The sequence below is a fragment of the Dichomitus squalens genome, assembly GCF_000275845.1.
Source record: "Dichomitus squalens LYAD-421 SS1 unplaced genomic scaffold DICSQscaffold_4, whole genome shotgun sequence".
NCBI classification, from domain to species: Eukaryota; Fungi; Basidiomycota; class Agaricomycetes; order Polyporales; family Polyporaceae; genus Dichomitus; species Dichomitus squalens.
The window spans coordinates 546,907-574,740 of record NW_006766886.1 but is presented as its reverse complement, the minus strand read 5'-3'; the positions used below and the strand labels follow the sequence as shown (position 1 = coordinate 574,740).

Genomic DNA, 27,834 nt, shown 5'->3' with positions numbered 1-27,834 from the left:
TGCGTGGCTTTGACCAGAACGCTGTCGCTGCCATCAAAACCGCCAACGGCGGTAAGGCGGATGTCCTCAAGACGTCGTATGGTCCAGGAAAGTCGATGGTACGGCAGTTCCTTGACCTTTGTACTCAAGAAAGTGCTATTGTTCATCCTCGTTTTAGCGGTCGGTGATCAGACAGGTGGAAGATGTCTTGCTGATCCCATGCAAGCATTGGGTATGGGATGATAAAAGAGCTCTACCACAGTCGTTCATGCCGTTTGAACCAGCGACTCGTTCCCAGGACGCGTTTGTGCGAGGAACACGACACGCTCATTGAGTTGGATCGGGCTAAACAGAAACCTATAGGCAAGTCCGTACCAGTGGGCCACGACGCCGAACTGAAAACTCAATGAAACCACAGAGATCCTTCTCATCCCGGTAACCGCACTCCCACTCTACCTCTCAAAACATGAGTATATGCGCGACTGGAAACGTCTCCAGCCTGCGCCAGCCTCGCCTAGCGCTCGCACTGACTCGCTTGCTCAAGCCCTTACAACCTGGCACCTCCTCTCTCCCTTGCAGGATCGTAACTGGCCATGCTACATAGCCCAGCGGCGCGAGGCCGAATGGAACTTTGCGAGGTTGATGCAACACGAATGTCTGAGCCTGACGACTCCACCCTTCCTCGACAAGATCAAAGGCGGCGTAGAGGACATCCTCAAACGTGCTGGACTGAGTTCGGACGAACAGGCCGTCATTGCGGACGGCGTGCTGCCGCAAGGCCTTGAAGTTTGGGATGACGCATGGGATGGTCTCTACGTATGTCCTTTCTTCTGCAATTCTCGGGATCCGGGCATATACTGACTCGAACTTGGTATGTACACCCTCTCGACCAAAAATCTACGACATCGCGTACTCGGGCAGCTGTTGGACGTGACGGCGTTCACGCACATCTCCTCGCCTACGTGCCCCGCATCTCTCGATGTCTTCCTGCACTATCCCTCTCCCGGCAATATGACAATCCTTTACCGCATCCACAACCCAGCCCCACCGGAATCCGATCATTTACAAACACATGCCCGGTCTCATCGTTTCTACATCCGCTGCAGCGACGAGCAGCCTCACCCGGGGCTCGACGGCTGGCGGCTCTTCTTCGAAATGAAAATATCCGAGGTGCCGAAGCGGACCCGCCGGGGCACCAAGGACGTCGAGCGGCGCACGTGGGGCCTCACACGCGAAAATGCCTCCGCTTTACACGACGCACTCTTCGGCTCCCTGGAGAGTAGCGTGACTAAGCTGGACGCGGCGCTGCTCGTCCTGGCGTCCGTCGGGTTCCACATGCGCCTCGCGCCTGACGGGCCGGGCTGGAAGGGAGCGGATGGGTTCGCGTCGGACATGGAGGGGGAGTTCAAACTGGGAAAACTGGAGTGGATAGGGGCGAACCTGAGGACAGTTTGTGGGGTGCCGCTGGAGACGGACAAGCTGTCGATGAAAGAGATCGTGGAGGACGACAGCGATTATTGAGCATTGAGCCGCCCATGGCTTGATCCAAGCCAAAACTCGATGTATAATATACAAGCATCAAAAAGCGATCCTCCGGTATCATATCCTGAGTCCGTAGTGACCTAGCTTACAAGACCGTCTGTCCATGATCGGTACCGTATTCCACAGCAGTCCACGCAGCATCTACAAGCGGACATAAGGCTTCAGCGCCGTTCCTCTACGATTCATCTTGTGTAGAGCACGTACCTATCTCAGCGTCACACACCCATAGTCGCGCCACTGTCGGGTCGTGGTCGCTCGCGCGCTCCCCCACGGTCCGCGCCCACGTATTGACATGCACATGCTCGACGTCCCCTCCACGACGCGCGATGGCGTCGGAGACGAAGACGTGATCGATCTCCTGTGCGTGCTGGTCGTACGCGTAAGTATAGCGCTCCGCGAGGGGCACGCCACAGACGTCGTTCGCGTCGATCAGGATCGCGGCGAGCGGGCGCAGGACGGAGCGCGCGGCCGTGAACTCGTTCATGTCCCCCGCGACTATCACGGACGCGTTCGGTGAGAGGTCGAGGAGAGACGAGACAAAGTGCTATTCGTACACGCGATGTGAAAATCAGTCCGGCCTGGGATGACGACGTGGAAGGCTTACCGCAGTGACGTTCGCCTGGCTCGTGCGCTTCTCGAACCCGCCATTCACAGGCGGCCGGGCGTTGCCCTGGGGGGACGAGCTGAAGCGCTTTGAGCTGAAGTGGACATTCACCGTGAAGAAGCGGTCGCCTGAGGGCAGCTGCCACGCTGCCGCAAGTGGCTTGCGTGCTTCTTCCCATGCGGAGTGTTCGGGTTCGATGCGACCGGGGTTGTAGCTGTCCGGAGCAGATGATCAGCGAGATCGCCGGAGGTCGAGTCTAGAGGCAGCAGACCTGAGTTCCACGTTTCCCTCCCAGTCGACTAGTGGGACTGTAGACAGCGTCGCGTTCCCGATCGATCCGGGGACCAAGGAAACCTGCTCTGGCCGGTACCTGAAGGCCATTCCTTGTCAGCTCGAGACCATGATGATAATGAAAAGGAACCGACAAGTAAGCCACACGGATGTTGCCTCCAGGCTGGCCGCCGTCCTTATTGTCCTCCGGTTCGACATTCACGAATTCGTACTCAACGCCCCCGCTCGCCTTCTTGATGGCGTTGACGAGTGCACGGAGGGTCCGGTTGGCAGACACGACACCATCGTTGCGCGCCCCGGAGTCGTCCTGAATCTCTTGCACAAAGACGATGTCAGGCGTGTGCAAGTGGTGCGCAATGTGCGATGCAATCTTGGGAATATGGTAGGAGCGCGGATTCATGTTCTCGACCTACGCGAGAGCAGGTGCATATATGCGTCAGCTCAGGATCGAAGAGTGCTCGAGGTGCGGAGAGAAGAAGCTACGTTGTAGTCCCCAATACGAATTTGGCAAGGGTGAGTGGTGTAATTGAGAGTGGATGATGGGACGTCGAAGTCTGGCCATTCGACTACTTCGGGAGCCGTGAGTGGCAATATATAGTAGTATCCAAACTGATGCGAGCATACATCAATGTCAGTTGTCTGGGGGCATACAGTCGTCGACGTTACCTGGTAGGCTACTACTCCAGTGACATCGCTCAGCACAGCCCCCATGACGGCCTTGGGATTGCGAGTGCCATCCATTGGACGTCCAATGAAGATGGCCTCCGGATGTGCTGGGGGCGCCTCGTCGGGTCCTGATGCACTTCGCATAAGAACCAATGCGCCACTCTTCAATGAATAGGGCGCACACACCATTGGAATGAATTGTTCGGCCGCCCCGTTCATTCTTACCAGTCGTTGGCCAGTTGCCGTATACCCACACGGAACCGAATCTATCCGGGAACTGCGCAGCCGTAGGCGCTTTGACGGTCACAAATTGCCCCTCCAGGCTCTCCCAGAAATCCAGTCCGAACTCATCCGGACGCAGACTGGGGTTCACCGACTCGAGAAGAGTGAGGTTGCTTGGTACGGATAGCCAACCATCTCGGCCGATGTCAAGCGACGAAAGCTGGTTCCTTGGTGGGATACGGTCCTCTCCGAGGATGATGGGCTCGACGGTGTGTCCCGAAGATATGGTTGTGAGTGCGGTTACATAGTCGATTTCGGTGAGAAAAAGGTCGTCGGCAGTCTTGCGGTACTCTGCTACACGGCCAGAGAGAGAGATGAGATCCCCGATGCTTGCGTACTTCACGGCCGCGCTTCCATAGACGCGAATGCCGTTCGAAGCTCGGGGGTCGTCAGTGCGGTCGTCCTGAATCCATACGCCATACTTGTCCTAATTTTTTTGAGGAGAGTACCCACTGAGTTCATCACTTCCAGAAGATACTATGTGCTCACCTTTGCTGTGACAACTCCAGTAAGACCGTGCACAAATTGTCCGGCTAGAGGCGATTGGAAGGCAGTCCCTTGGATCTCGGAGATGGTGACTGCCCATGCTCCGCAGGCCAGGAGGACCAACGCTTTTAGCGCCGTGAGATGCTTCATACCCAGGCACGTAGCCACGGAACCACCTTCCGATGAAGATAGGCAATGTGAGACATATTGAGCGAGCACTATCGTAGATTACTGACCTCAGGTCTCGGTGGTAATAACCCGAGACGTCGAAGTCGAAGGTAATTGCCAGCTCACGCCCTTATATACGTGGCAGAGGCGGATGGGATTCAGTATCCAGCCCTCGCTTGACGAGCCGAAAAAGACAAAGGGTGTGTCTAAGGGTCTAAGGTGGCTGCAACGCGTTGAGCGTGAAGAAAGCAACCCCAGTTTGGCACACACGTTCTCGATCACGCTCTGCCCGATCTGATCAGAGCACCGCCACTGCGTCCCGCCCCGGAACGTCGACGGCTTCATCAGCCTCTTAGCAGGAACCTTCTCATGCCGTCGTCTAAACCTTCAGTAGCTCTCTGCCTTGCGTGTTCTGCATCGCTGCCCCCTGGCAGAGCCAATACCAAGATCTACTATACTAGCTGCTGTTCACGGCCGATCTGCCCAAACTGCCTTATCGCTAACCCGCGTCTCGCACGATACAATCCCTGCCTCCGATGTTTGGCAGGAGTAAACGCCGTGAATTCGCGCTCGCTCTCTGGTACCCTGGCAGGGGACGGCAATTCCACACCGTCGCGGGCAAATGTAGATGGGTCAGTGAGAGACGAGGATGTGTTTGTGCTGGGAGATGAGGACGGCGACGAAAGCGAGACGGAGTCAGACGATGAGGATGGACGGTCGGTTAAACAACGTGCTGAAGGGTCGATTGCTTCTGCCGCCCCAAGCGAGGCTCCTCCGCCTCGAACGCCCGACTACTCCGGTTCAATAGCAAGTCGTCCCCACTCCTTGAAGTCACAAACGGGCAGCACCGCGGACTCGGAGACGGCTGCACAAGGGGACATTCAGACTGAACGTGGACAGCCTCCCAAGTACTATCTCAGACCCGACGATACTCTGCTAGGAATCTCACTGAGGCTGGGAGTCGACGTGAGTCTTTCTACTCTGCGTATGTCATGACAGTCTCTGAGATTACTACTTGTAGAGTCGCATCTTGTGTCGCCTGAACAATCTCCCTCCCTCGACTCTTCGCACAACCCCTCATCTGCTACACACTCGCTCCTACCTTGTCCTTCCACCTTCTGCACGCCCTCCGCCTCCACTCTCGCCAACGGAGCGAGCACTCCACGAGGAGCGCCGAGCCCGTCTCGCACTTGAGCGTTCCGAGACACAGTTTCAGGCCATGACCAAGGAGACGGACCGGGACGTCGCGAAGGCGTATATTGCCATCGCCGGCCTTTCCGATAGTGCAGACGATATTGGCGATGTCAAGGAATACGACAAGGGCGATGGAAGAGGTCTTCGGAAGCGCAGACCCCATGCCGGGGAGCTTCATGGGGAAGGCGATACTGGTCTGGAAGGCCGCGCGATGGAACAGTACTTCGACGATGAGGACTGGGTGTCGCGCGAGCGCGCCAAGGGGAGGAAGGTCGCTATCCCGTCTTTCCCGGTCGCGGGACCCAGTCGAGTCGCTGAGAAGATGGTTGCCGGTGAGCAGAAGCCTTGGTGGCGTTGGCGGAACTGACCCTTCGGGTTCCGGATTATGGAGTAGATGACTAGCCACGTTAGGATATTGGGTACTTGCTTCAGTAGTGTAGCAGTAGATGATAGCTGGATGGACAATGTCATGCATTGTTCGCATGTATGTACAACAAGACAAGATGGCATGCTTAGACGACGAACTATTCGCTACATACACAATTGGCTGCTGCTGCTCACAAATCCCGCATGAGGTACTTCGTCAAACACTCAATCGCCGCCTTCTTGATCTCCTCGTTTTGAGGTCCGTTTTTCAGTATCTCTGTCGCGAACGTCACCTTCTCCATCGAGATCTCCTTCTCGCGCTCCTTGCCCTTATGCCCGTTCCCGCCGCCGTTCTGCGCTCGCGAAGGAGCTTCGGCGCGCATCAGCTCCGTGCGCGCCTTGCTCTCCTCGAGATTTTGCTGCAAGAGCTCCTTGACGGAGGAGCAGACCCCTATGAGGGACTCGGTCACGGCGGTGAGCTGTGCAATGGCATGAGCAATCTGTATGGGATGATCGCCGCCGAACTGCTCCCCGGGTATCTGGTCCCGAAAAGGTGAGTGTCTCTGGCCATTCAGCAGGGGAGCTCCTGAGCTTCGACTAGGGGTTCCTTGAAGATTCCTGGGAGGGAGCGCGCTCTGTGACCGCAAGTATTTGAACGGCTGCGGGGGCTGGCCAAGGTTGCTCGATCCCGCTTCGCGGTAGTGCGAAGACTGCGAGGCCGGCGGGGAATAAGGGTAGGACCCGTTCGGCGCCATCGCGCTGACAGACTGCTGCGAGCCCTCGCCTGCCTGGGGTGCGTACTGCGAGTCCTGCGTTGGCTGCGCTTGCAGACCGTGACTTGCCATGAGCTGCGGGTCGATCGACGTGTGTACGCCCATCATCTGGCGATGACCAGAGGAAGAGCCGGGTTCCATCGACGCGTCGGGCGGTCCATAGTAGGGCGTAGGCAGACCGGTCTTCGGGTCCTCACGGTACCTAGACAGCAAATCAGCAATCACGCACTACGCTGAGCTTCATGCGCATACCCACCTTCTCTTGAAAAGATTGAACCAACCTGTTTCGTACCAGCGATCGATGACCTTTACATTCAAGTTCCCGACGTTGAGTCCCGCGGACCGAGCTATTTCAAGCATGGCATCGATGGATGGCTGCTCCACGTGCGGGTTTTCAGTCTGCATCTGGCGGAAGTGGCTCGCGGAGAAGTGCTGGAAGGCATGGATCTGCTTGAAGACTTCAAGATTGCGATGGTAGCAGCTCTTCAACGCCGTATACGACTTGCGTCCAGGAAACAGCTCGGCTGAGCACTACCCCGGTTGCGCGGACGTCAGCTTGCCGCTCGTGCATTCTCCGACACTCCCGTAGTAATCAGGACATACCTCGCGGAACACAGTGTTCATCCTCGTTTTGAACGCGTCCCAGTGCTCGTCGCTCATCAGCATCCACGTGAAAAACCGCGTCTTCTCCTCTTCCGTCCAATGTTTTGCGCCCCCGTTCGGGCCCACTTCCAAGTCCTGCCCCTCTTCGCCGTCCTCGCCCGCACCCGAGGCGGCGCCCGCCACACGTGCCCGCCGCTTCTTTGCACCCGCGTCGGCTGTAGCACTGTCAGGTTGTTTTCGCTTCCCATTTGTGCTCGCAGCAGGCTGTGGGGGTTCCAGGGGTTCTTCTTCCTCTTCCTCCTCCTGAGGAGCGGCTTGGGCTTGGGTATGACCTTGGCTCGGCTGCTGGGAGGTATCAACAGAGTACATCATGTCATGAGGAGCTTGCTGGGCGTGACCAGGGGGCCCGTGGACGTATTGGACGACATGGTGGTGCGGATGTGGCGGATGTGGTTGATGCGCATATCCGTCATGACCGGGCGGGGGTACACCATAAGCCCCATGATGCTGCCTGTGTACGGAGGCATACGGGTCGGACTACCAGCGCAAAGCACAGGGGACACATAGCACACAAGCAATTCCTGATCAATCCACAAATGTCGTGTCGGGGATTGCAAAAGACGAACGCACCTGAACCGGGCTCGTATGGTTTGGCGGTTGGCTCATGCCTGGGATCATTGTCGAGGAGTGATTTGGGTCGGACCCGACGGGGACCTGTCCGCCGTCGTTCTGGGCCACTGCGGCATGGCTGAGAGAGCTTCGTGGAGGAATAGGTAGTATACCCAAGTCCGGTTAGACATGTTCGAAGGGGAAGCACGGCGGGCATTTACCTCGAGGACATGTCTGGATTTGCTTTCAAGTGGTAGTCGCCCAGAGCGCCGAACCGGTTCGAATCATCTGAGCCTCCTTCAGGAGTACCGCAGTCAACAAGGTTAGCGCCAAGGCCTGTCTCCTGTCGTTGTGGCCATGACATGCACGAAGGCGTAGTTTAGCATTGTTCAGCTTTCACCCGACAATTCAGAAACGGCGCTTGAACAGCGTTGGCCACAGGGTCATACATGGTTACAAAGTCATTACTTGAACATCGAAAGATATGTACAGAGCATCGCGGACAGCGGGATACCGACTATCGACAGCAGAAAACTACCTACAGTGGAGACATAATCAGAAAACGTTCGTAACACGTGAACTACCTATACAAAGTGTGCCTATATATACAACATACATATTTAGATATCGTCTTGGATTTGCTGACTATCAGGGTGGAGGGGAGATGGATGTGGGGGATGCCTACGTACACCTACATATCGTGCATATGGTACAACAAATATTTTTGACAGCAAAGTCCTTCGTATACAAGTGCGAGTCTCGAGCACTGGATATGACAACTATCTCGAGCACAACGCAGATTGTACAATCGCTGGAAGCTGAAAGTCAAGTGGGGAAGTCTATGAGAGGGTCCCGGTGGCGGTCGCGGATGTCTGAGTCCGTCGCCGGAGACTCCGGAGCGTGTCCTGCACGATCCGCAGCCATGTCAGCGTCTTGTCGATCTCGTCCAGCGCGCCGTCGGTCCGCGCTTCGACCTTGCGCGTCATGAGACGGCGGAGCACCCGAGTGTCGTCGTCCTCGGCGTCGATCAGCGTCGAAGAGAGCGAGACCACGGAAGAGCCAGCCGATATCGAGGATAACAATGAGCCGCTGGAGCCGCTGCCGGCACGTGCGCGAGAAGTGAGGGGGAAGGGGATCGCTGCGTCCGAGTGAGCGGCACGAACGGTGGAGGCGATGGCTGACATGAAGGGATCGTCGAGGTGTTCTTCGAGTTGCGCCAGTCGTGCGCTTTCGAGGGCTGCTTGTCGGCTCTACACGGCTCGTCAGAAACGCTACACACAGGAGCGAGCGCGGGGTCGCTACTTACGACAATGATTAGTTTCAGTCGCCGTTCCGTCTGGGAAAGTAGGTTGGCGGCTAGCGACAAGAATTCTTCCGCCTAGCGAGAGGTTAGTTCCACTCTCATTCCGACAGCAAAGATACGTACGTCGTCCATGCAACCCTCGATGCAAGAAAGATCCTTCCCGGCCGTGCGTAGAATTCGGCGTGCCGTTCGCAAGGCATCTTCCGTGGGCGAAGGGACACGTCTTTGGGTTTGGCAAGGAGAACGTTGCGGCGATTGCTCCCCGGGGAGGACGATCCTCGTCTCATTCGAGACATCTGGAATTTCGAACCGCAGCTTTTTCCGGAACCACGCCTTGAGCTTCGAAGTCCCGCTCGGAGAGCCGTCCTTCTTGTGTGGGGCAGGAGACACCGTCCGCCCGGAGTCGACCGATAGCTTGCTGGACTTGTGGAGGAGCTCCTTCGCTGTTGGGGGTAAGAGCGCGTTGAGGAACGACTTCTCCGTCGTCGACCTGTCGATGGGCGCTGCGCTTTCCTCCTCTTCCTCGATGGTGAGGTAAGGGGGCTTCGCGCGCTCTGCAGGATGTTCTCGCCGGTTGCCATCAACGGAGCATCGCAAGTCCGACATCGACCGCCACTTCCTGCTCAAACTAGAAGAAGTTCGGCTCGACACCGCAGTCTTGTCTGAGTCAGCGGAGTCCGTGGTTCGCCTCCGCGCTCGCTCCGTGCTGTCTCGATGACCAGCAAGGTCCTCCCCGAAAGCCTCCTCCAATTCGCAGGTCACGCTCTCTAGAAGGGCGTCGACCTCGTTAAACTTTCCCCGTGCGTCACGCAGGTCCGACGCAGCCTCTTGAATTCGGGAGTGCATACTATGTACCCACGTTTCGCCGAGGTGGGATGTCTCATCGAGCACGTCCTGGAGGCCGCTGAGTTGCAACGGATCGGCAGAGAGAGCTTCTTGACCGACTGCGGTGAGGTTGTCGAGTATGCGTCTCGGGAGTAGCGAAGCGTCAACGTCATCGGCGGGCAGCTCAGGCTTGGACCCGGAGCCGAGCTGTGGCCGAGGAGACGCTACGGTCATCGCAGTGGCCGAAGACGACGTCGACGTGGAAGAGCTGGTCGAAGGACGTATAGTACGGAAGGACGCTGCCGAATTGCTTCGCCGGGGTTCCGCCTCAGGGCCAAAGGCAGACCGGAACTCAGGCTGCGCCACTTCTAGCGGTGTCAACCTGCAAAGCTGTCAGTCCACAAGCCCGAAAGGCCGGTGAGATATGTAGACACGCACCCCCTCGCGTTCCTCATCTCACGCACGGTATGCCGGACGTCGCATGCGAGGAGAGCTAGAAGCACTTCAACGCTCTTCCCGTGCTCGGCGGCAACGTGGAGGCATGTCTCGCCATCTTCGTCCGTCGCGGCAAGGGGGGCGCGAAGCTCGCGGATAAAGTGGCGGATGAATACATGGAGCCGCGCTGCCTGCAGGGACCCGAGGGGAGCCTGGGCGTTTCGCACCAGACAATGCAGCGGGGTCCCATGGTTCGAGCTGGTGTACAGGCTGGTGTCTGCGCCAGCCAAGAAAAGAGCGTCCAGGACTTCCATGGAGGGTGCTTGAGAGGTTACGCAATAGTGCAGGGGGCCCCAGCCTTGCGAGTCTAAGCGGTTGACAAGGACTGTCGTCCGATGAGAAGCCGGGAAGAGAACTTGATAGATTGCGGTCAGGTCGCTGCCGGCGACAGCACGGATCAAAGCCTCTGTCGACCGTGAGAGGACCACCTCTGAGGGCGCAGGCCAATGCGTGAGGTCGACAGGGGAGGTGGCGGATGTTTGTGCGTATGCGACGTAGGGCTGGGGAAGAGGTTGGAGTTGTCGGCGGTTACCGTTCTGAATAACACACTGAATTGATGATCACGTCAATCAGACATAGGAAGTAGACTTACGAAATATTCGCGGAGCCGCTGTTTGCGAAGCGTAGACTCGCACAGCCAAAGCATTCGGGGATGACGCAACGCGTGGTGGACCGCAGTCCGATGGTGCGTGTCCCTGAGATCAGGTCGTGCACCGTTCGCCAACTGTGAAGTAGCCAACATCAATCCCAGTCGAGTGAACAGATTCAAGTCTAGGACATACTAGGATGGATGCAGCCTCGACAGCGCCATCACGAGCAGTATCTGGGTTCCGATGTCAGCGCATCTCGTCACCGGAGGCCAGCACGCTGCCACTTACACATGAGCGGAGTAACACCGAGCGAGTCGGTGCCGTCGACTGCGACCAACCCACGGCTCTCTTCGAGCAGCACGCGGATCGCGTCCGGGACGTTCAGCCAAGCAGCGAGCCCCAGAGGGGTAACATCCCTCGCCGGCGCGTTGAGCGCATACAACGAGACCGTCTCACTACGCAGGAGCATCCTCAGCACCTGCACCCTGCTCTGCAGCATGAATGACGCGTCGGACACGTCGACGTCTTCCCAGCCGCTGACAAAACGCGACGCGCGCGAGCAAAGCCCTCTCAGCGCTCGGGACCCTCGATATGCACCGACCGAACACACCTCTCCCCAGCAATCGCGTAGGTGATCGCCGTGTTCCCCGTCGCGCCGTCCACCGCGTTCACGTCTGCGCCGCGCGCGAGGGCCGCGTTCACGCCGCTCTCGTCCGCCCGCGCAGCCGCGTCGAGCAGGGGCGCATCCAGAGCCGCGCGCTCTGCGCGCTGTCGCCCACCAGTCTGCGATGTCGTCATCAGAAGAAGGAGCGTGTACAAGCGTTTGGGTTTGGGTATCGAAAGGAAATGCAAGAGTCCGAGAGCGAGTCCGAGTGGTGGAGTGGTGGTACAAGAAGTACAAGCCTGAGATTCCCAGAGCCGTCCCGCGGAAATTTGCTGGCGGGAGCAAGTGCGGGGTTAGGCTGGCGGGCCCGGACGATATAAGTATTTGGGAGTGGGGAACCCAAGCATAGCCGGCGTCCTCGACCCTCGAAGGGCCGGCACGAGGCGCGAAGCCACGATGCATCAGAATAGCACGGACATCGGGCTCATCCTTCCCAGACCAGGATGCGGATGCCTCGAGGCGGCATCTACGCGAATTTCGCTGACGGGCTGTGCGAAACGGCGTGCGGACCACAGTCGACGGTGAGAATGCTCATCTCACCCGAGTCGGTAGGAGGAGCGCGACAGCCAAACACGCCGCCCTTTGGCCACCCCTATAGGCGCCCGTCGGGGCGGCACAATCATACGAACTGCGCTAAACTTCGTCTGTTTGCGCCCCGCTGTTTACCCGCCCCGAGGCCATATTGTTCCGAGTCTCGCGATCTCTTCTCGAACAATTCTTAGGCTGCATTCATCGTGCTCGGAAACAACAAGCGGTGCTTCAGCCTCTCTGATTATGCTCCGCGGTGTCCGGATGCTACAAGCGACAATAGTGCTATGAGTTGGGAAATATCGATATATGAGGGGGGAGAGGACTGCGTGCGACTGCGTGCTGTAAACAATATGTGTGCAGCGGATAACGACGACTTGCGATGTCAAGGCGGGGTTCATATGCATCATGGCAGGCGACTATAGGTTACACATTGCGAGATATGCTGATGGAGGGATGCGGCTGGAATGTGAAGAGTACGTAGTTCGACGAAACGATCAAGAGACACGAGGCAAGCCACGCCACGAAGAGGCGTTGGCTGGATCAACGACAATGATCAGCCGGGCTCTGGAGCCGATAAGTCCATCCGAGGCATAGCGGGGAATCATTCAAGGCTGGAACGCATCCTGTGGCAGATATGCGTCGGCTGGTAGGTTCGCCTGAAACGTAATAATTCATTTAGTACACTGCGCCCGATCAGCCAGGGGAACAGCGATGACAACTCACCTTGACCCGCTCGAAGTTCGCGATGGCGCGTTCGACGTCCCAGTCGTTGTTCTTCAAGCAGTCCTCAGCGTACTGGAGATTCAGGCGCGTGCGTAGGATGACGTCTTGCATTCGTCCACGCTGCGGCTGCGGCTGGGAATGACAGCGAAGTCAGTATACGGGTTCGGCCGAAGCTGTGTACCATCGCATATTACGCGACGGGTTTGATGGCAGGTGAAACTCACCAGGGGTGCGAGAGCCTCCTGCAATCCCGGGGATGGTAAGAGGTCGCCAAATTGGACGCGCATCGGACCGGGCTTCCATGCTTCGTAGCTAGAGTACGCTCGCACTACGAGCTGGTCAGAGAGGATCATGACGTCCCAGCCGCTTTGCTTTGCCCTATTGAGCAAGGGTCAGGGTCAAACGTGGAACTGCCACAAACGTCAACGTACCGTGATCCCTCCGGCGAAAGAGCCAACACAAACGAGCGATCAAAGGACCGGATACCTTCGGATGGTACTAAAGGTGACATCACCAAGACGGGCGCATTCAATTAGTCATGAGAAGCCGAATGAACGAAATTTATCGCTTACGCTCTGCGAACTGGCCATGCACGGTCACGAGAAGATTCGTCTGCTCGCCTTGTTGTACGGGGAAGGCGTCGACGCAGAACTTCTCCGGAGAACCGGCAACTTCATGCCTCGTTGGGGGCAGGGCAGCCATCGCCCTGACCGCTTCCTGGCTGCCCAAGTGTAGCGACTGCGTGACCTTCTGCAGACCGTTCATCCTCCCTAGATTGCGGGAGCCACCATTGCCGCCAGTCAGCCAGGGGGCCCACTCCAGCTTGCGCTGATTGGGAAATTCTTTGGAAACATGAATGCCCTCTATTCGAGCGCGGGGTGGGATACTGGTGTTGGCGGAAAAGGAGAATGTAGCGTTCGGCGCGTATGCGTCGATCAATGCTCCACGTTGGTTATCGAATGAGGGGAAGAAGCGCGTAAGGAAGTTAACCACCAGACCGCCATCAACACCGGCGATAAAAGATGGTTCCATGTTCCATGCAAATGTCGACAACATCGTGCGAGCTTGTGGAGGGGCAGAGGTCAATGCGGTAGGCGCGTCGAACCCTACTCGCGCCACGGGCTCTCCGTCGAGAATCTCCAGCGATGGAAACCTTCGTGCAACCTCGCTGCGAGACCTTGAGCTCGAGATGACTGGTTCAAGAAATGTTGTCCGCACCTCTTGTAGAGCGCGGCTCTGTTGTTCTTATACTCCAATTCTCGTACCGGGTTGCCGACCAGGATGAGCTCGCGTAGTTGTTCGAGCCGGCCCCTCTTCCCGGAGATGTAGTCGACATCCTTCCAGCCCCTGAACTCGTTCCCCTCCAAGGAAAGATTCTTGAGCCAGGGCAGGTAGTGTGACATAGTGGACATCATTCGCCCACTGGTTAAGCCATTGTGCGCGAGGGAAATGGTCTCGATCTTCGGGTAGCATACATTGAACCGTAGTCCGCGGATGAACGACCGTAAAACATACCTCCGGGCGCAGCTTACTTGCAATCTTGAAGATGACCTGGGCCTCTCTATTCGCAGCATCGGAGGTGGGTGATGTCAGGCGATGTCGCTTCAGGTAGTCATCCGACGCTATGCGCTGTAATTCGATTGAGAACGGAGCAATGCGTTGCGACGAATTGGCACTCACTTCGAGGTTCAGGAACCGTGCTTCCGGATTCCACCTCCTACGGACCCACTCCTTCCACACCTCGATGACCTTCTCCGTGACAGGCGCCGGCATCCCATTTTTGCGCTTCTTCATTCGTGGGTCGTTGGGACGTGTTGGAATCTAGTTTGCATTGGCAAAACACGTGCAGATGATAGTGTACATGGAAAGGATGAACCTCGTGAGCTTCGTGCTAGGCAGGCAAGGGGGGGAACGAAAACTCGACGCCCGTCCTCTTCACGGCGACTTGCGGAGCTACGTGTGCAAAGGGTGAGGAGCATCGAGTATTTACCGTTTGTGATGACGCAGGCGTACTTCTCCCAAGTACGGCCTCGAGTCCGCGAGGTTTATGTGGGTGGCGCGTCTTGGACAGCTTGAGGGTTGAACCTTTACGCCCACCCGGCTTGTCCGAAGATAGATCCCTCATCTTTGCATCCTGGTCGATGAGGCCCGCTCGGCGGAGTGCACTCGTTGCGATAGCACGGCTGCCAGGCGCGGGCGTTGGACTCGAGAACGCCGGTTGAGACATCGCAGGAAGCAGTGGCGCTTTCGTGCCGAGCGAATTCTGCGGCTGTGGACGATTGCGCAGAGGCGTAACAGGCAAGATATCCGTGATTGTAACAAAAAGAACGCCGCGAATGCAGGCGTTGGCGGATGTGGCGGGAGACAGGAGGAGGCAGCAGACAAGGACAGTTGTGGCGGAGATGACGGTTCGAGAGCAAGACTGTGACTGTGCGCGTCCGTCGGGAATTTGCCGAAAGGTACGGCACAATCCGGCTTATGTAACTCATCTAGTCCCCATAAGATAATCAGGATTTGTAGAACAACAATCTCAGTATTAATGTATGATCTCCGCCGCACCTTCTCCCTCTGCATTCATGCTCGCAAATGTGAGCCTTGATATTGGACGCGAGGTACTGGCCAGCATGGTAGGTAAGACGTAACTTCGGAATTTTGCAAATCTGACATACATCTGAGGAGGTATGGCCCTGGTCCTCGCTCACACTTCACTTTCCTCCTTTGGGAGTTGGCGACTGACTGCGGGAAGAATTCGATGGAGATCATGCTATTGTGCCTCTTGTCAATCCAATCAATGACTGTTTGTCTTCAGTCGGACGGAGTGCTTCTCGCGATCAGGGCCTGCTGTACATGCGTGATGAGGCTTGGCTCAAAGACTCAATTGTCAATATACCCCTCCGACACGCATATAGTTCGAGCCAAGCCTCTCGACTCTTGCAGTCATACACGCCACCCATCAGTCTACTCGCTCTCTTTCTCAAATGTATCATACAGTTTTGCTGCTTAAGACATCATTCTCACTCGTGCGCCGAATCCTGTTCAATCGGAGTCCATGTCCGAGTCCATACTATATGCGACCTTGACGGCTCTGGGGCCGGCTTCACCGTGGTCAACGTCTGCAGCATAACGATATCATGCTGCTTCTTGAGCAGTCCATATCTAAGATCCCTCGCGGGCCACTCGATGGCCGGGTCGAGCCATGTAGGAAACCTGGCGACTCCATCGGCTCCAGCCCAGTAAAAATTGATGAGGCAGCCACGCACTTCCTCCTGCAATCCAGGCGGCGGGATGACGACAATCACGTTCGCTGCGTGAAGGTCACCAAACACGAAGCCACAATCGTGAAGCAACGCAATGGCCCTCTCAAGGTCGCTCTGCACTCTGTGAACCTTGGACGGATCCGGGAACTACGCCCGTAGATATGTCGCGAGGCCAACGCCTTTCAGGGTCTCCGCGATGATGATCATGTACCCTGATAAAGGCGCGCTACTCCAAAGGATCTTCGAAGCGAGACCCAGTTCATGCGCATCCAGCGAATATTTCGCGACGATTTGGATATAGACGTCTGTTCCCTGATTTATCCAGGTGTAGAGTGCACGGGGGAACCCGACTGTGCATCTAAGTCAGTCTGTGAAGACGACGCCGTACGGCGGGGTGGGCTTGGGGAAGAAATGAAGGGCACGAGAGAGGGCTGAGCGGATGTTGACCATGGCATATGATTCCCGCAGCATCCGCCCCATGCTTCGGATGTCCATGAACTTCTTTGCGAGCTGGATTACGAGCTGGTCCTCGTCGACCAGGCGTATGGTATGTAGTTGCGCCCAGACGACGGAGTCCACGAGATACGCCAAATATACATTCACGTACGAATCCTTCACAATGATTATCAGGGCGGGACGGCAAGTCATCTTCTGGGTGGACTCGTACTGGTACAAGACAAACATCAGTGGCTAGTCAATCGACATGGACTGTTCTACTCACCTCATGTGACAGAAACATGCGTTTGCAAGCATCCTGAGACGATCCGTAGGACAGCCTATTTCACCACCACCACCACCATGGCATAGGGAGTCTCGAGCCCGTGGGCGGTGCTACAGTCCACCTCGGCCCAAAGTTCCTTATCCGGTCGGCCTAGCAATCCGTCCTCCTTGACATAGTCCTGGAATAGGCGGCTAAGATACTTGACAAAAGCAGCAGCACCTTGCTTCTCGGTCCGAATCTTCAAATTGTGTACCTCCTCCACGAATTTGATGACGACCAACATGTCCTCCTAGCAAATATCGATATCCAGGTTGTCAACGGCCCAGTCTCCGTATGCGAAGCCCGCTCATGCATGTCGGGGCCTGTTCCATGCGAAACTGGATTGTGATTTGCGACGTCCAGTTTGCGCGGACTGCGTCTATAGGAGTCATCAGTTGCGCCTTTGCTTCGGCGAGATAGGCTTGTTGTCCTGATAAGATAGTCCAGAAGTCGGTCAGCAGGGTACGATGGCTGAGACAGACGTCAACCAACGACTCACCAACAAGCACCTGGTAGTTATGCAGCGGCTGGTGTCTGGATGATTTCTCAGCCGCGGCTGACGCCCCCTGGGTATGGAAGAGTTGCGGGATGTCCGCTAGAGTCAGACATGTTAGACATGGGATGAGCGAAGCGACGACGAGTGATGATCTAACCGTACCAACCATTACGACGTATAGTCGGACCATCCGAGCTGAGTTGGAAGGCGTGGCTGTTCCTACGCGCTCGTCGACGTGCAGCTCGTGAAGCGATGTCTGCCGATTTAATGCGCCTCCCAGGTAGGTTGAGGCCAGACAGTAGCCGTGGGTTTCATAGCAGTCGCGAACGTTGGGTTCGAGCGTGCTGTCGGGGTAAGCGTCGACCGTGTCGAGCAGTCGAAACCGCGTCTCTCTGCATCGTCGATTGGCACCTCCTCTTTCATTAGATCTGATATACGCACTTCCTTATTGATCAGACAACAGTTTGTAACAATTTAACGGGCCATGTGTTCTTCCCGATTCGGGTAGTAGACGTCGTGGGCATCGTAAGCCGCCTGAAGAATGCTCTTAGGTGATGTCGGCATATGACCCATCGAAGGTCTTGGACTGGTAGTGAGGCAGCATGTTGAACATGAAGTGTATAGTGGTCAGCGTCTTAGTGTGTTGGCTGGTGGAACGGTACGAACGGTCGAGAGTCTGAGAGCGCTACAGTGATCGATCGTGGACGAGTGGGTCCCATTTGGTGTGACGGATGACATACATCACACCCTCGAATTCTCCTGTCACGTCGGAGGGCAGGCAGTGACTGTGTGACACTGCCCTGGTCTCGCGAGCCGGCGGCTGTGTTGCCTCGAGTTTTCGCTACCGGGACAAATTTGGGAGACACGAGAGCCCGGGCAATATTTGCCAGCAAATACATGCGGAGGTCGTCGTCAATTCTACTGTCTGAACACAGAGCGAAGCCGTGCGATGGGGCCTTGTGTTTGTTATGGATTTTCTGTGGCCACACAAGGCGATGAAAGGCACGCCGTGTGCAAGGGCAAATGCGTCGAGGGTGCGTTCCCACGGGGTTTGGTTGCTGTTGTCGACATCGATTGCTGCTCTCCGCTCGCAGCGTTACACCCATCTCTGGGCTTTTATCATATAGGCCAACCAGAAAATCATGGACAATCCGCAATATTATCAACCCCTCTCGCACGCTCTTCATGCCCCTCTGGTGTCCACATCTCACACCTCTCCCCGCCAGTCGTATGCCCACTACGCCCCCCATCAACAGCACCCCGTGACGAATGGCGCCGGCTCTGGTCATCGTGAAGAGGAAGAGGAGGAAGAGGACGACGACGAGGAGGTCGTCGAGGAAGAGGTCGAGCACCACGACGCGGATCACCCCCGCCAGTCGGCCAGCAGCCACTCTTCTCCTCGCGTCAACGCTGCTCAGACCCAATCGAGCTCGACGGGGTGCGTATTGCCCGATCTAGATTCGGCCTCGAGCCCGGCTCTGACCTCTCCCTTTCATCTCAGAAGCGCGGCCTCTGCGACCGCCTCTGCAGACTACAGGCAGGCCGTCTCCCAGCAGGAGCGCGCCCCCTCCGCTAACAACGACGATGCCACCGAGAAGCGCAAGCCAGGCCGTCCTCGTGGCTCCCGCAACCGCAAACCCCGGGTCTCGTCCGGAAGTGCGACCAAGGCTCCCACCAACTCGCAACATCCGGGCTTCTATCAGTACCCTCCTGCTCCAACGAATATCTCGCAGCAAAACCAGCAGTTCTACGAGTTCCAATGGAGAGCCTTGAACTTATGCTCTGAGTTCTACAATGCCGCGGAGGAACTGGTCGTACGTAATGCCATATGTCTTCCGTCATCATGGGTACCTGAATCGGTATGCTACTCTCGCAGAAAGCAGCATCTCCGATGGTCATCGCGCAGTGTTACCAGTTGGGCCCCTCGTCGAAGGTCGATCCTCTCTTAATGATTGCAGACGCGAAACGCGTTTGTGACAATCTCGTACGCACGTCCCATTGTTGTCGCGAACATGTCCTCACCCCGCCGTAGCTCGCGAATCCGAGCCAATTGGTCGGCCAGCCTGTTCCTGCGCCAACGTACCCAAGCTACTCGAGCATGCCTCCCCCTCCCCCTCCAGGCGCTGCTGCCGCCGCCGGTCCCGCCCCTTCTGCCGGTTCCGTCATCACCAACCCGCAAACCTTCGTCATGCCCCTGAATTCCTCTGTCCCTCCGCCGCCACAGCCGTACTACCCAGCAGTGTATGCTCCACCCCCCGGCTCAAGATACCCTACCGCACCTTACTACTATCCTCCTCCCCAAGGTGCTACGCCGTACTACCCTGCTTCTGCACCGCCTGCCCCAGCCGCAAGCCCTCCCGCCGTCCAAGCTTCCGCTCCAGCGCCCGCTCCAGCTGCGGCCCCACCTCCACCTCCAGTACCTGCGCCAGTACCGACGCCGACTCCGCAACCAGCCCCGCAGGCAAGCCCGCCTACCCCTTCGCCGGCCATCCCGACAAATACCGGCACTATCTCGACGTTCAGCGCTGCAACTGGTAACGTGGCGCCTGGTGGTCACCAAGGAACGTGGTCAGAAGAGGAGACCGACAGGTTGAAGAGACTTGCGGAACGGAGCCGTGAGATGGGCGGGGGACAGAACAAAGGGGAGATTGAATGGGACTGGGTAATCCAGCAATGGGGTAACAGCCGAACAAGGTAAGTTCCCCTAGCTCACCGCTTCTTGTAAGATATATTGAAAAGGTACGTCACAGACATCAAATTCTGCTCAAGGCAACCGCGCTTGGCCTAAAGGAGAGCTCAACGCGGGGAACGAAGCGACGACGAGAACCCGATTCCGCGCATACAGAAGCCGCGCATCCCCCGCCACCTCCGCCTCAACAACAGCAACAACAACACGTTCCTCCGCCCAGTGCTCCAGCGAGCGCCGTGTCCCCAACTCGTAGCCCCATGAACTCGACACCGACCTCAATCAACGCGTCACCGGCGATGCAGCCGCAACGTCCGCCCTCACAGTCCACGAACATAATGCCTCCCCCGCGAACTGCGGCTGCTCCAGCAGCTCCTCCCCCAACCACTGCGTCGAATTTGCCATGGCCACTCCCCACAATGGCAAGCTCGTCCTCTATCATCCCGAGTCCCACACCTCCTGCCCCGGCGACAGGCGCGGACCCACGCAATAGTACCAATTACTACCGACCTCGGCCAACGCAGACACAGTCGTATGGCGCCGCTGCCGCTGCCGCTACGAATGCACAGCGACCGACGTCTTCCCACAGCTCAACGCAGCACCAGTACATGTACCGGCCGAATGGGACTGGGGTCAGGAGGGATTCCGGGGCATAGGGTGATGGAGTTCGCGCTTCTGTTGGGTGGATGTGCGTGTGTGTTTACCTTGTCTTGGTTTACGATTGCAACTGCTCTCGGGCTCTCCGCCAGCCCGACGGACGAGTCTCCCCTGACCGCGTGGCCAGGCCAAAATGTACTGTGTCTGCTTAGGTCTATGCTACGCGCCGGGCGACGGCAGGCTTCTGTATCATACGCGTACTGTATGGGTCTGCTTGGCGTCGTGTCCATATAGGTGATCTTTTATGTAGCATTCACGTTCTATCTCCATCGTATGGGATCCCGCGTCTGTACCGATAGCTGTTGACATGTGCAATGCGGGTGCTGAATGGGAGATGCGGTGCGCTGATTTGGGACGTCGCGAATCGCCGGTCTGCATACGTGCTTGGATACTTCTTGATGCTCAGCCCTCACGACGAATCGTGCGACTGTCAAGCTTGTAATAATGTGTTGAGGAGCATGGACACACCATGGCCGTTAATGCTGGTGCATAGAGATTGGCTGTCACTACGCTGTATTGGGAAGCGCGCATATGCAGCACGAAACAGAGTGACGTCGCACCAGCCGGACCGCGTTGTACGGACTCCGAGAGTTTCGGGCACGCAGCTTGGGCCCTGCATCGTACGTACCTCAACATTCCGGATCAGCCTTGCCTTTCCTCTCACCTAGTTCTGGTGCTGCTGAATGTTACTTTGACCGACGCGCTCGCCTAGGCAATGGGTGGTCCTTTCAACGCTCCTGAAGTGGTCCTGGATGGTTTCAAGGAGCGCGCCGAGTCTCTGACCGTCCACGGTGCATATCCATGCCATGTTTCACGTGTAAACTCTACCTGACGGCGCTCTCAGCCGACAGACTATACATTGGAACGTCTACTGGGAACCTACACGTGTACTCCTTTGAGGAGACCTCAGGTATCTACTAGGACTGTCCTTGCGGGAGTCTGCATACGCTAAACCGTGGACCCAGACTCCCTTGTGGAGCTCGTGGACACTAGGAAGTCGCTGTGCAGAAGGAGCATCGATCAGCTAGCATATATCAAGGACGTGAATTCCCTGCTCGTTCTATCCGGTAAGACCTCATCTCGGGCAGCCCAAGAGCACAACTTGATCGGACGCGTTACCGCGCAGAGGCACAGCTCACTCTCTTCCCTTCCCCTGTCTTTTCCCCTCCAACGCCCCTCGTCAAGACCAAAGGTGCCCTTTGCTTTGCGCTACGCACCGGAGTTGAGTACCTGGATGGCGATGTCATCATTCCTTCGAGTCCTGGCATCCCGGGGAAGGGCAAGGGCGTACCGGCCCTGGTGACGAAGCTCGCCGTTGGATGCAAGCGAAAGATCGTGCTCTATTCATGGAGAGATGGCGAGCCTCAGGAACCTCAAGTGCGTCTATACCGTCTTATTCCTAGATAGACCATTGAAAGGGCGTAGGAAATAACCGCCTTGGCGCACTCCCCGAGGGCAATCGCCTTTGTCAATGGGGAGACGTTGTGCTGGGGACACACGCCGACAGATTACTGCATTACCTCGCTAAAGACGTCCGTCACCGTCGATGTCACTACCCCTATTCCCCCTGTCACCTCAGGGAGCGGCATTAGCACTATGGGCATGGGCGCGCTCTCCGGACTCGGTGGCTATATGACCCTAGGCTTGGGGGCGAAGGCAAAACCTAATGTGACAGGCGTGAATGATGTCGAAGCATTGATTGCGAAGGACAGTGAGTGCTCATTTCGTCACGATTGCAGTATCACCCCCTGACATGCGCAAGATAATGGGTTTTTGGTGGGAGCTGACGGTAAGCCTCTAAGGAACGAGTCAATCGATTGGCCAGCACCACCAGACGAGATAGGTGCGTGGCCTCAGCAGGTACCATCCGGTCGTTATGAACATATGAGATCACAGCCCTCGTCAAACCCTACGTCTTCGCAATACTCCCCCCGGGCACGGTGCCTGCGTCTCAACTGGACAGCGTCCCGGGGGCGTCTACGTTCATCGCAACCCCAGTAATTGAGATCCGATCATCTATATCCCTCTCTCCGGTCCAGACGATACCCTTCCCCCCTGGTCCTCTCACCGCATTCGCTACGGTGGCCACACATACGATCCGCCTATTGACCCCTTCGCCATCCGCGAAGGCTCCTCTCTTTGTCGTCAGTACGCCCCTCGACCGGACGGCAGCAACCAACAGCGGCAGCGCGATATGGTGCTTCCGCATGAAGCCGTGGAACCAGCAAGTCGACGAGCTCGTGGACGCAGGAGCGTACGCAGATGCCCTCTCGCTTCTAGAATCACTCGACTCTGCTCTCGTCGCCGACAAGGTGAATCTGATTAGCATCTTTTATTGTACGACTGTTCACTCAGTACGAGGGATCAGGAACAAAGACACAAGCAAATTCGTGCCCTCCAAGCCGTGGACTACTTCCGGAGTGCGAAGTACGACCAGGCCATCGACGCCTTCCTCGAGCTCGATGTCAACCCTGCAAAAGTAGTCGCGTTATATCCAGAGAGCATCGCAGGACGGCTCTCGGTGCCTCAGGATGAGTGGATACCTCTGTACGGCGGGCCGAAGCCGAAGAAGCGGGATCAGTTCGCATCTCCGCCAGAACCAGCAGCGAAAGCCGAGGATCCTCAGAAGCCGGACCAGGAAGGGGCTTCGTCCAGCGTAGGCTCTCCACCGCGGGCTCCGACTCCCCAAGGCTCGATTCGGGGTGTGCTCAAGACCGGATTGGAAGGGCTCGTTTCTGCGGCGAAGGACGACGACGCAGCTTCAATACGAAGCGTACGTCGCCCACCCAGACCCGGTACGCGCGTTCAGACTGCAACTCCAGAAGCGTTAACAATGCTCACTAAAGATTGCCAGACAACTTCCACCGCTCGATTGAGACGCTCATGCGTTACCTCTCCGACCGCCGGCCCAAGATCGCGGGCGCACTGTCTGCGTTCCACATCACCCCGACTCAGTCGCACGAGATGCCACACTTATCTACGACGTCCGTCGAGGACCTGCTTAACCTCCCCAACGCCCCGTTGTCTGCGCTCACTCCAGAAGAACTCGTGCGGTTTGCGCAGATAGTCGACACGGCGCTTTTCAAGTCGTATTTGCTCGTTCGTCCAGGGTTGCTCGGACCGCTCTGTCGTGTCGGCTGGTGTGAGGTGTCGGAGGTCGAGGAGCTCCTCCGTGAACGTGAGGTGACTTCCGGCTCCGCAATGCACACATGGGAAGTTGCTTACCACCATACATCACACAGAAATACCAAGAGATGATCTCGTTGTACAACGGCAGGAAGATGCATGGCAAGGCACTTGATCTCCTCCGACAGTGAGCAGCCACTTGTTGGTCCGTATGTTTCGGTAGCTGACGCACCAACGTAGACTGAGCGAGAAGGAGTCGGACCCGCGTGATATACTCATGCCCACCGTCAACTACCTACAGCGCCTTGGTCCGGAGCATATAGATCTGATATTCGAGCACTCGAGATGGGCGTTCGAGCAGGATCGTGACATCGCCTTCGAGGTCCGTCCAGGACTGTGCGACGTATGCGAAGTCAGCTGACCGTCGTATAGATCTTCACCTCCGAGGAGGTCGAGCTACCGAAAGGACCCACAGCAGACTTCCTCGAGCGCCTGGATCCGGCCATCTGTGCTCGGTACATCGAGTTCCTCATATCCGAACGCGGAGAGACATCGCAGGAGTTCCACGATCGTCTCGCCGAGCTGTACCTCCGCATGACCATGGCCGCGAAGAGTCGGGGGGACGACGGCGCGCGCAAATCGGTGTACGAGAGGCTCCTGAAGTTCATTGACACCACCGACCACTACTCAGCCGACCGCCTGTTCGCCATGCTCCCTTCCGAAGGTACGTATACACTCGTTCCATCCCGACAAGGCCCCCGCGCTCACACCTCCCACAGACCTCTTCGAGGCCAAGGCCCTCCTCCTCGGCCGGCTCGGCCGCCACGACAGCGCCCTCGAAGTCTACGTCTACCGCCTGCAAGACTTCCCCAAGGCGGAGGAGTACTGCAAGCGCGTGTACCAGCCCGGCGCCGGCTCGCCCACCGCCGCCGTCTTCCTCACCCTCCTCCGCATCTACCTCCTCCCGGGCCCCGCCGCGCCGCCCGCAGCGAGCCTCCTCCCGCCCGCGCTCGAGCTCATCAGCCGGCACAGCCCGCGCCTGGACCCCGTCGCGACGCTGCAGCTCCTCCCGCCGCTGGTGACGGCGCAGGACGTGGGCGCGTTCCTGCTCGAGGCGCTGCGGGAGCCGCTGTTTGACACGCGCGTCGTGCGCAACGTCGCCAAGGCACGCCAAGAGCAGGTTGCGCGGAGACTCATAGCGCTGCAGTCGAAGCGTGTGAGGATCACGGAGAGTAGGATGTGAGTGCCCACGACTCCCTTGCTCGGTACCCTTTCTGACCGTCCCGGCATAGTTGTCCACAGTGCCATAAACGTCTAGGTGGCAGCGTCATTGCCGTCCATGCGCCTCAGTGAGTGACATCGTCTCTCACCCTGTTATGTTGTCGCCGCTAACGACGTTGCCGGCAGCGGTGAGGTGACGCATTATCAATGCCGAGAAGCATTCGCTCGCAAGCAGAAGGAAGCTCGGATATGAAGCAATGCTGCTGCTATACCTTCGTGTCTATCACGATTATACTGTACGCTTCCGGTGCGATGCAAAGAAATTGAGGCTGTGGAAGCAAGTCAGCGTCATGGGGGTGATTGCTCAATCGATCTCCCCTCTACGAACTGCTGTGCAACGATGACCTACGGGTGCATAGGTGAAGTTGAGGTGGGGTGACGTCTGCTCACATCACACACCCACTTTGTGCACGCTTCTCTCCAAAAGAGACTGCCAGTTGAAGACGTCTTGGCTGTATCAGCCATTGCGTGAACGACCTCACTATCGCATATGAAGCCAACCATGGCACGAAAAACGAGGGTTCCATGATTCAAGGGCGACTACATTCTGACGGTAAGCTACATGATAATGGTACACGGCTACGATGCTGATTGCAGTTCCACTCCTTCAGATCTTGCGAACAATGTTCATCTCCTACGAGTTTGTGAGTATAAAAATGGCGGAGATATCGACACAGGAACTCACTTGGTAGTTGGTGGACTTGCCCGTGTTGTCATTCTTGATTGCATAACGGGTCTGCTGCAAACACGCGCAGGCGTCAGATGTCAGGACTCGAGCCATGACAAATCATAAACAAAACTTACGCCGTCCTCATTTTCGAAGACGTCCTCGACGACACCGGTCGAGTGGGCAACGTTCTCCTCAGCGCCACCGATGGGGCGGTATTCAACCTGGTCGCCTTTCTGCACAGGTGGTCAGTGTCACAGAGATGCACGCGGAAAGCGACAAGCTCTGACCTGGTATCCGGGCATTGTGGAGAGAAGAGTTGGTATGATTGGTTGTGGGGAGTGTGTGTATGTCTGAGTGAGGTGAGCAGCGATCCTGAGGTTTATATAGGCCTCGCGGGTGCCGCAATGCGGTCATGGATGTCGTCAACAAGACTGGAGTGGTTACGCGTGCTGACGGTTAAGGTAAGGGAAGGGCCATAGTAGGAAGAGCTGGCGGTGACGGTTGGGTGAAGAGCGGGTGCGTGACGCGACGGATTTACCTGCGCCCGATGGCGACCCCACGCTAGAACCCCCTGCGCCGCCCATCGACTCACCTTCGCACCACATCTGCGCTGCCTGACCGTGCACCCACATTCAGCCCACCCTATATGTTTACGTGGTCGCAGCGTCCATGTGATCCTAGGGGAAACTCTGTCGTGGCCGGAGCCATGTCTGGTGCTCGCTAGTCGCTTGGCTGTGCCCCGACCATCGTCATCACCTTCGCTTCCGGTCACAGAGTAAGACGTGCTTACGCCGCCCGATCGTCACGAAAGCCAGACATCGAGGCAATGACGCATATTGGAATACCACAGGTGTAATCCTTTTGTCCATCTCTGAATTTGGTATTCATCGACCAACGCGCGGGGCATCTGCTTCCGCCCTTGTCTTGACCGATGCTTCAACTAGACAATGAATTGTACAGTCAACGTCAGCGTGTCATCACTATATATGTCAGTGGAACGTGGACAAATGCAATACATATAATGCCGTGCTTGTCAAGCTGGCGTCCGAAGATCCTCAAGTCGACGCGATTACTGCACTCGCATTGCTAAATCGAATTGACCTCTGCGAATGCAAGCACGAAGCCTCCGCGATTCTCCCCACCGATCGGATCGTCTTACCGCATGCCTTATATGGCACGGTCTTCCTGCTCTCTTTGCGGTAGTTCGGATCCATTCTCATGGAGGTACTGAATCATGGTTGTGTCTACGATGTCGGTTTCCTCCTACAACTACTCTGTCCTCTCCGCTCTGTGACGACCTCTTGTCTCATATTCCCCATAACAATCGATGAAGAAAGACCAAGAGATGTGACAGACTGGTGAACCTGTATGATCGCGGCCTGTACATAATTGTTTTGAAGCCGCTACTCACGTTCAACTAATGTATCTGGTCATGAGTTGGCAGTCCCTTCGACCTTGTAGATTTCATATCTGGGATGGAGCTTCCTGCGCCATAACATAGACCCTCAAAGTTCCATACAATGCAACGCGTTGACATCTTCATGAGACTGGCATGTCCTAAGTACTCGTTGACTTACAGTGACCGCATAAAATAGCGCACCACGTGCGATAAGCGCCCGAAGGAGGCGACAGAATTGCGGCTCTCCTGCGTTACCGAGGCCACAGGGTGGCACAAGAATTGGGAGATGGGTAGATAGAAAGCTGAAGGTCGTAGATATGTAGGGTGGTAGTATCAGCGTGATTGCTTGGGGAGGTATAGCGATAGGAAGTGCGCAGAGTCTGTTTTTTGGAGGAATATCATAGTAAAATAGCAGAAAAATGACCTTCCATTCAGTTGAGACAGAATTTCGCGATCATACACAATACATACCCCTGTACAAAATGCATAGGCATCTATAAGCTTGGGTCAACATGGCACTGACCGAGAAGGGTAGGAACCCAACAATACAATCAGCACTAAAATGAGCGATTGGAACCTTCCCTCACATTGCAAACAGACTTGAGTAAGGAGAGATCTATTTAGCAGATATGCATAGAGGTTTCTACGTACTTCACATACAGTGATATTGATGGTAGCACGTTGTGATGTGGCTGAGCGATATGCAACTCTGTCATCAGGGTACTTGAAGCACATTCTGAGCGTCTGAATACCACGGCTCTCCCTATCGTGCTTATTAGCGGAAGACCATTATACTCATGTGATATGT

The 27,834-nt window shown here is 56.7% G+C and overlaps 11 protein-coding genes across 11 annotated transcripts; 3 read left to right on the top strand and 8 right to left on the bottom strand.

Annotated features, from left to right (window-relative positions):
* Positions 1–1,507: 1,507 nt before the first annotated feature.
* On the bottom strand, positions 1,508–4,170 carry DICSQDRAFT_99877 (DNase I-like protein). The gene is made up of 10 exons (XM_007362370.1): positions 4,087–4,170; positions 3,854–4,026; positions 3,269–3,791; positions 3,083–3,210; positions 2,900–3,025; positions 2,551–2,825; positions 2,397–2,495; positions 2,126–2,339; positions 1,726–2,065; positions 1,508–1,662 (listed from the first exon to the last, which is right to left on the bottom strand). Exons 2-10 carry the CDS (start codon positions 3,998–4,000, stop codon positions 1,607–1,609), a joined length of 1,908 nt encoding a protein of 635 aa, XP_007362432.1. The 5' UTR covers positions 4,001–4,026; positions 4,087–4,170; the 3' UTR covers positions 1,508–1,606.
* Positions 4,171–4,387: 217 nt separating this feature from the next.
* On the top strand, positions 4,388–5,579 carry DICSQDRAFT_52120 (uncharacterized protein; the record flags this gene model as incomplete). Its single annotated transcript, XM_007362369.1, has 2 exons — positions 4,388–4,984; positions 5,040–5,579. 2 exons carry the CDS (start codon positions 4,388–4,390, stop codon positions 5,577–5,579), a joined length of 1,137 nt encoding a protein of 378 aa, XP_007362431.1.
* A 190-nt stretch (positions 5,580–5,769) lies between these two features.
* Positions 5,770–7,632, bottom strand: DICSQDRAFT_144389 (uncharacterized protein; the record flags this gene model as incomplete). Its single annotated transcript, XM_007362368.1, has 4 exons — positions 5,770–6,553; positions 6,608–6,882; positions 6,955–7,491; positions 7,585–7,632. 4 exons carry the CDS (start codon positions 7,630–7,632, stop codon positions 5,770–5,772), a joined length of 1,644 nt encoding a protein of 547 aa, XP_007362430.1.
* A 768-nt stretch (positions 7,633–8,400) lies between these two features.
* Positions 8,401–10,199, bottom strand: DICSQDRAFT_99875 (uncharacterized protein; the record flags this gene model as incomplete). Its single annotated transcript, XM_007362367.1, has 4 exons — positions 10,130–10,199; positions 8,990–10,073; positions 8,870–8,941; positions 8,401–8,813 (listed from the first exon to the last, which is right to left on the bottom strand). Exons 1-4 carry the CDS (start codon positions 10,144–10,146, stop codon positions 8,403–8,405), a joined length of 1,584 nt encoding a protein of 527 aa, XP_007362429.1. The 5' UTR covers positions 10,147–10,199.
* A 252-nt stretch (positions 10,200–10,451) lies between these two features.
* DICSQDRAFT_99876 (uncharacterized protein) lies at positions 10,452–11,864 on the bottom strand (the record flags this gene model as incomplete). Its single annotated transcript, XM_007362366.1, has 4 exons — positions 11,065–11,864; positions 10,969–11,009; positions 10,779–10,910; positions 10,452–10,722 (listed from the first exon to the last, which is right to left on the bottom strand). Coding segments are annotated over exons 1-4 (1,221 nt in total), but the record flags the coding sequence as incomplete, so codon positions are not given.
* Positions 11,865–12,218: 354 nt separating this feature from the next.
* Positions 12,219–15,072, bottom strand: DICSQDRAFT_133364 (NTF2-like protein). The gene is made up of 8 exons (XM_007362365.1): positions 14,375–15,072; positions 14,210–14,323; positions 13,913–14,154; positions 13,267–13,862; positions 13,126–13,192; positions 12,919–13,072; positions 12,695–12,826; positions 12,219–12,627 (listed from the first exon to the last, which is right to left on the bottom strand). Exons 1-8 carry the CDS (start codon positions 14,486–14,488, stop codon positions 12,577–12,579), a joined length of 1,470 nt encoding a protein of 489 aa, XP_007362427.1. The 5' UTR covers positions 14,489–15,072; the 3' UTR covers positions 12,219–12,576.
* A 750-nt stretch (positions 15,073–15,822) lies between these two features.
* On the bottom strand, positions 15,823–16,071 carry DICSQDRAFT_31510 (uncharacterized protein; the record flags this gene model as incomplete). The annotated part of the gene is made up of 1 exon (XM_007362364.1): positions 15,823–16,071. A coding segment is annotated over one exon (249 nt), but the record flags the coding sequence as incomplete, so codon positions are not given.
* A 601-nt stretch (positions 16,072–16,672) lies between these two features.
* Positions 16,673–17,513, bottom strand: DICSQDRAFT_133362 (uncharacterized protein). Its single transcript, XM_007362363.1, has 3 exons — positions 17,365–17,513; positions 17,211–17,306; positions 16,673–17,141 (listed from the first exon to the last, which is right to left on the bottom strand). Exon 3 carries the CDS (start codon positions 16,953–16,955, stop codon positions 16,728–16,730), a length of 228 nt encoding a protein of 75 aa, XP_007362425.1. The 5' UTR covers positions 16,956–17,141; positions 17,211–17,306; positions 17,365–17,513; the 3' UTR covers positions 16,673–16,727.
* An 836-nt stretch (positions 17,514–18,349) lies between these two features.
* Positions 18,350–20,904, top strand: DICSQDRAFT_152885 (uncharacterized protein; the record flags this gene model as incomplete). The annotated part of the gene is made up of 5 exons (XM_007362362.1): positions 18,350–18,645; positions 18,709–19,021; positions 19,084–19,191; positions 19,240–19,901; positions 19,958–20,904. The coding sequence occupies 5 exons, from the start codon at positions 18,350–18,352 to the stop codon at positions 20,547–20,549; spliced, it is 1,971 nt and encodes a 656-aa protein (XP_007362424.1). The 3' UTR covers positions 20,550–20,904.
* Positions 20,905–21,197: 293 nt separating this feature from the next.
* Positions 21,198–25,150, top strand: DICSQDRAFT_99868 (uncharacterized protein; the record flags this gene model as incomplete). Its single annotated transcript, XM_007362361.1, has 15 exons — positions 21,198–21,341; positions 21,395–21,460; positions 21,516–21,617; positions 21,677–21,927; positions 21,976–22,261; positions 22,313–22,393; positions 22,447–22,862; positions 22,919–23,345; positions 23,405–23,733; positions 23,793–23,863; positions 23,917–24,058; positions 24,109–24,400; positions 24,456–24,915; positions 24,969–25,025; positions 25,084–25,150. The coding sequence occupies exons 1-15, from the start codon at positions 21,266–21,268 to the stop codon at positions 25,148–25,150; spliced, it is 3,123 nt and encodes a 1,040-aa protein (XP_007362423.1). The 5' UTR covers positions 21,198–21,265.
* A 414-nt stretch (positions 25,151–25,564) lies between these two features.
* Positions 25,565–25,929, bottom strand: DICSQDRAFT_166791 (uncharacterized protein; the record flags this gene model as incomplete). The annotated part of the gene is made up of 4 exons (XM_007362360.1): positions 25,565–25,591; positions 25,643–25,696; positions 25,762–25,860; positions 25,915–25,929. 4 exons carry the CDS (start codon positions 25,927–25,929, stop codon positions 25,565–25,567), a joined length of 195 nt encoding a protein of 64 aa, XP_007362422.1.
* Positions 25,930–27,834: the final 1,905 nt, after the last annotated feature.

Excerpts from the sequence above, each read along its gene's own strand:
- DICSQDRAFT_99877 (XM_007362370.1), bottom strand. The coding sequence starts at position 4,000 with ATGAAGCATCTCACGGCGCTAAAAGCGTTGGTCCTCCTGGCCTGCGGA. Across the intron at positions 3,211-3,268 it reads CCGAACAATTCATTCCAATG|GACCCGACGAGGCGCCCCCA; the intron begins GTGTGTGCGCCC and ends GAAGTGCATCAG. Across the intron at positions 2,826-2,899 it reads TTCGTATTGGGGACTACAAC|GTCGAGAACATGAATCCGCG; the intron begins GTAGCTTCTTCT and ends GCTCTCGCGTAG.
- DICSQDRAFT_133364 (XM_007362365.1), bottom strand. The coding sequence starts at position 14,488 with ATGAAGAAGCGCAAAAATGGGATGCCGGCGCCTGTCACGGAGAAGGTC. Across the intron at positions 14,155-14,209 it reads CAAGTAAGCTGCGCCCGGAG|ATCGAGACCATTTCCCTCGC; the intron begins GTATGTTTTACG and ends TGCTACCCGAAG. Across the intron at positions 13,863-13,912 it reads AGAGCCGCGCTCTACAAGAG|CGAGGTTGCACGAAGGTTTC; the intron begins GTGCGGACAACA and ends AAGGTCTCGCAG.
- DICSQDRAFT_133362 (XM_007362363.1), bottom strand. The coding sequence starts at position 16,955 with ATGTTGGTCGTCATCAAATTCGTGGAGGAGGTACACAATTTGAAGATT.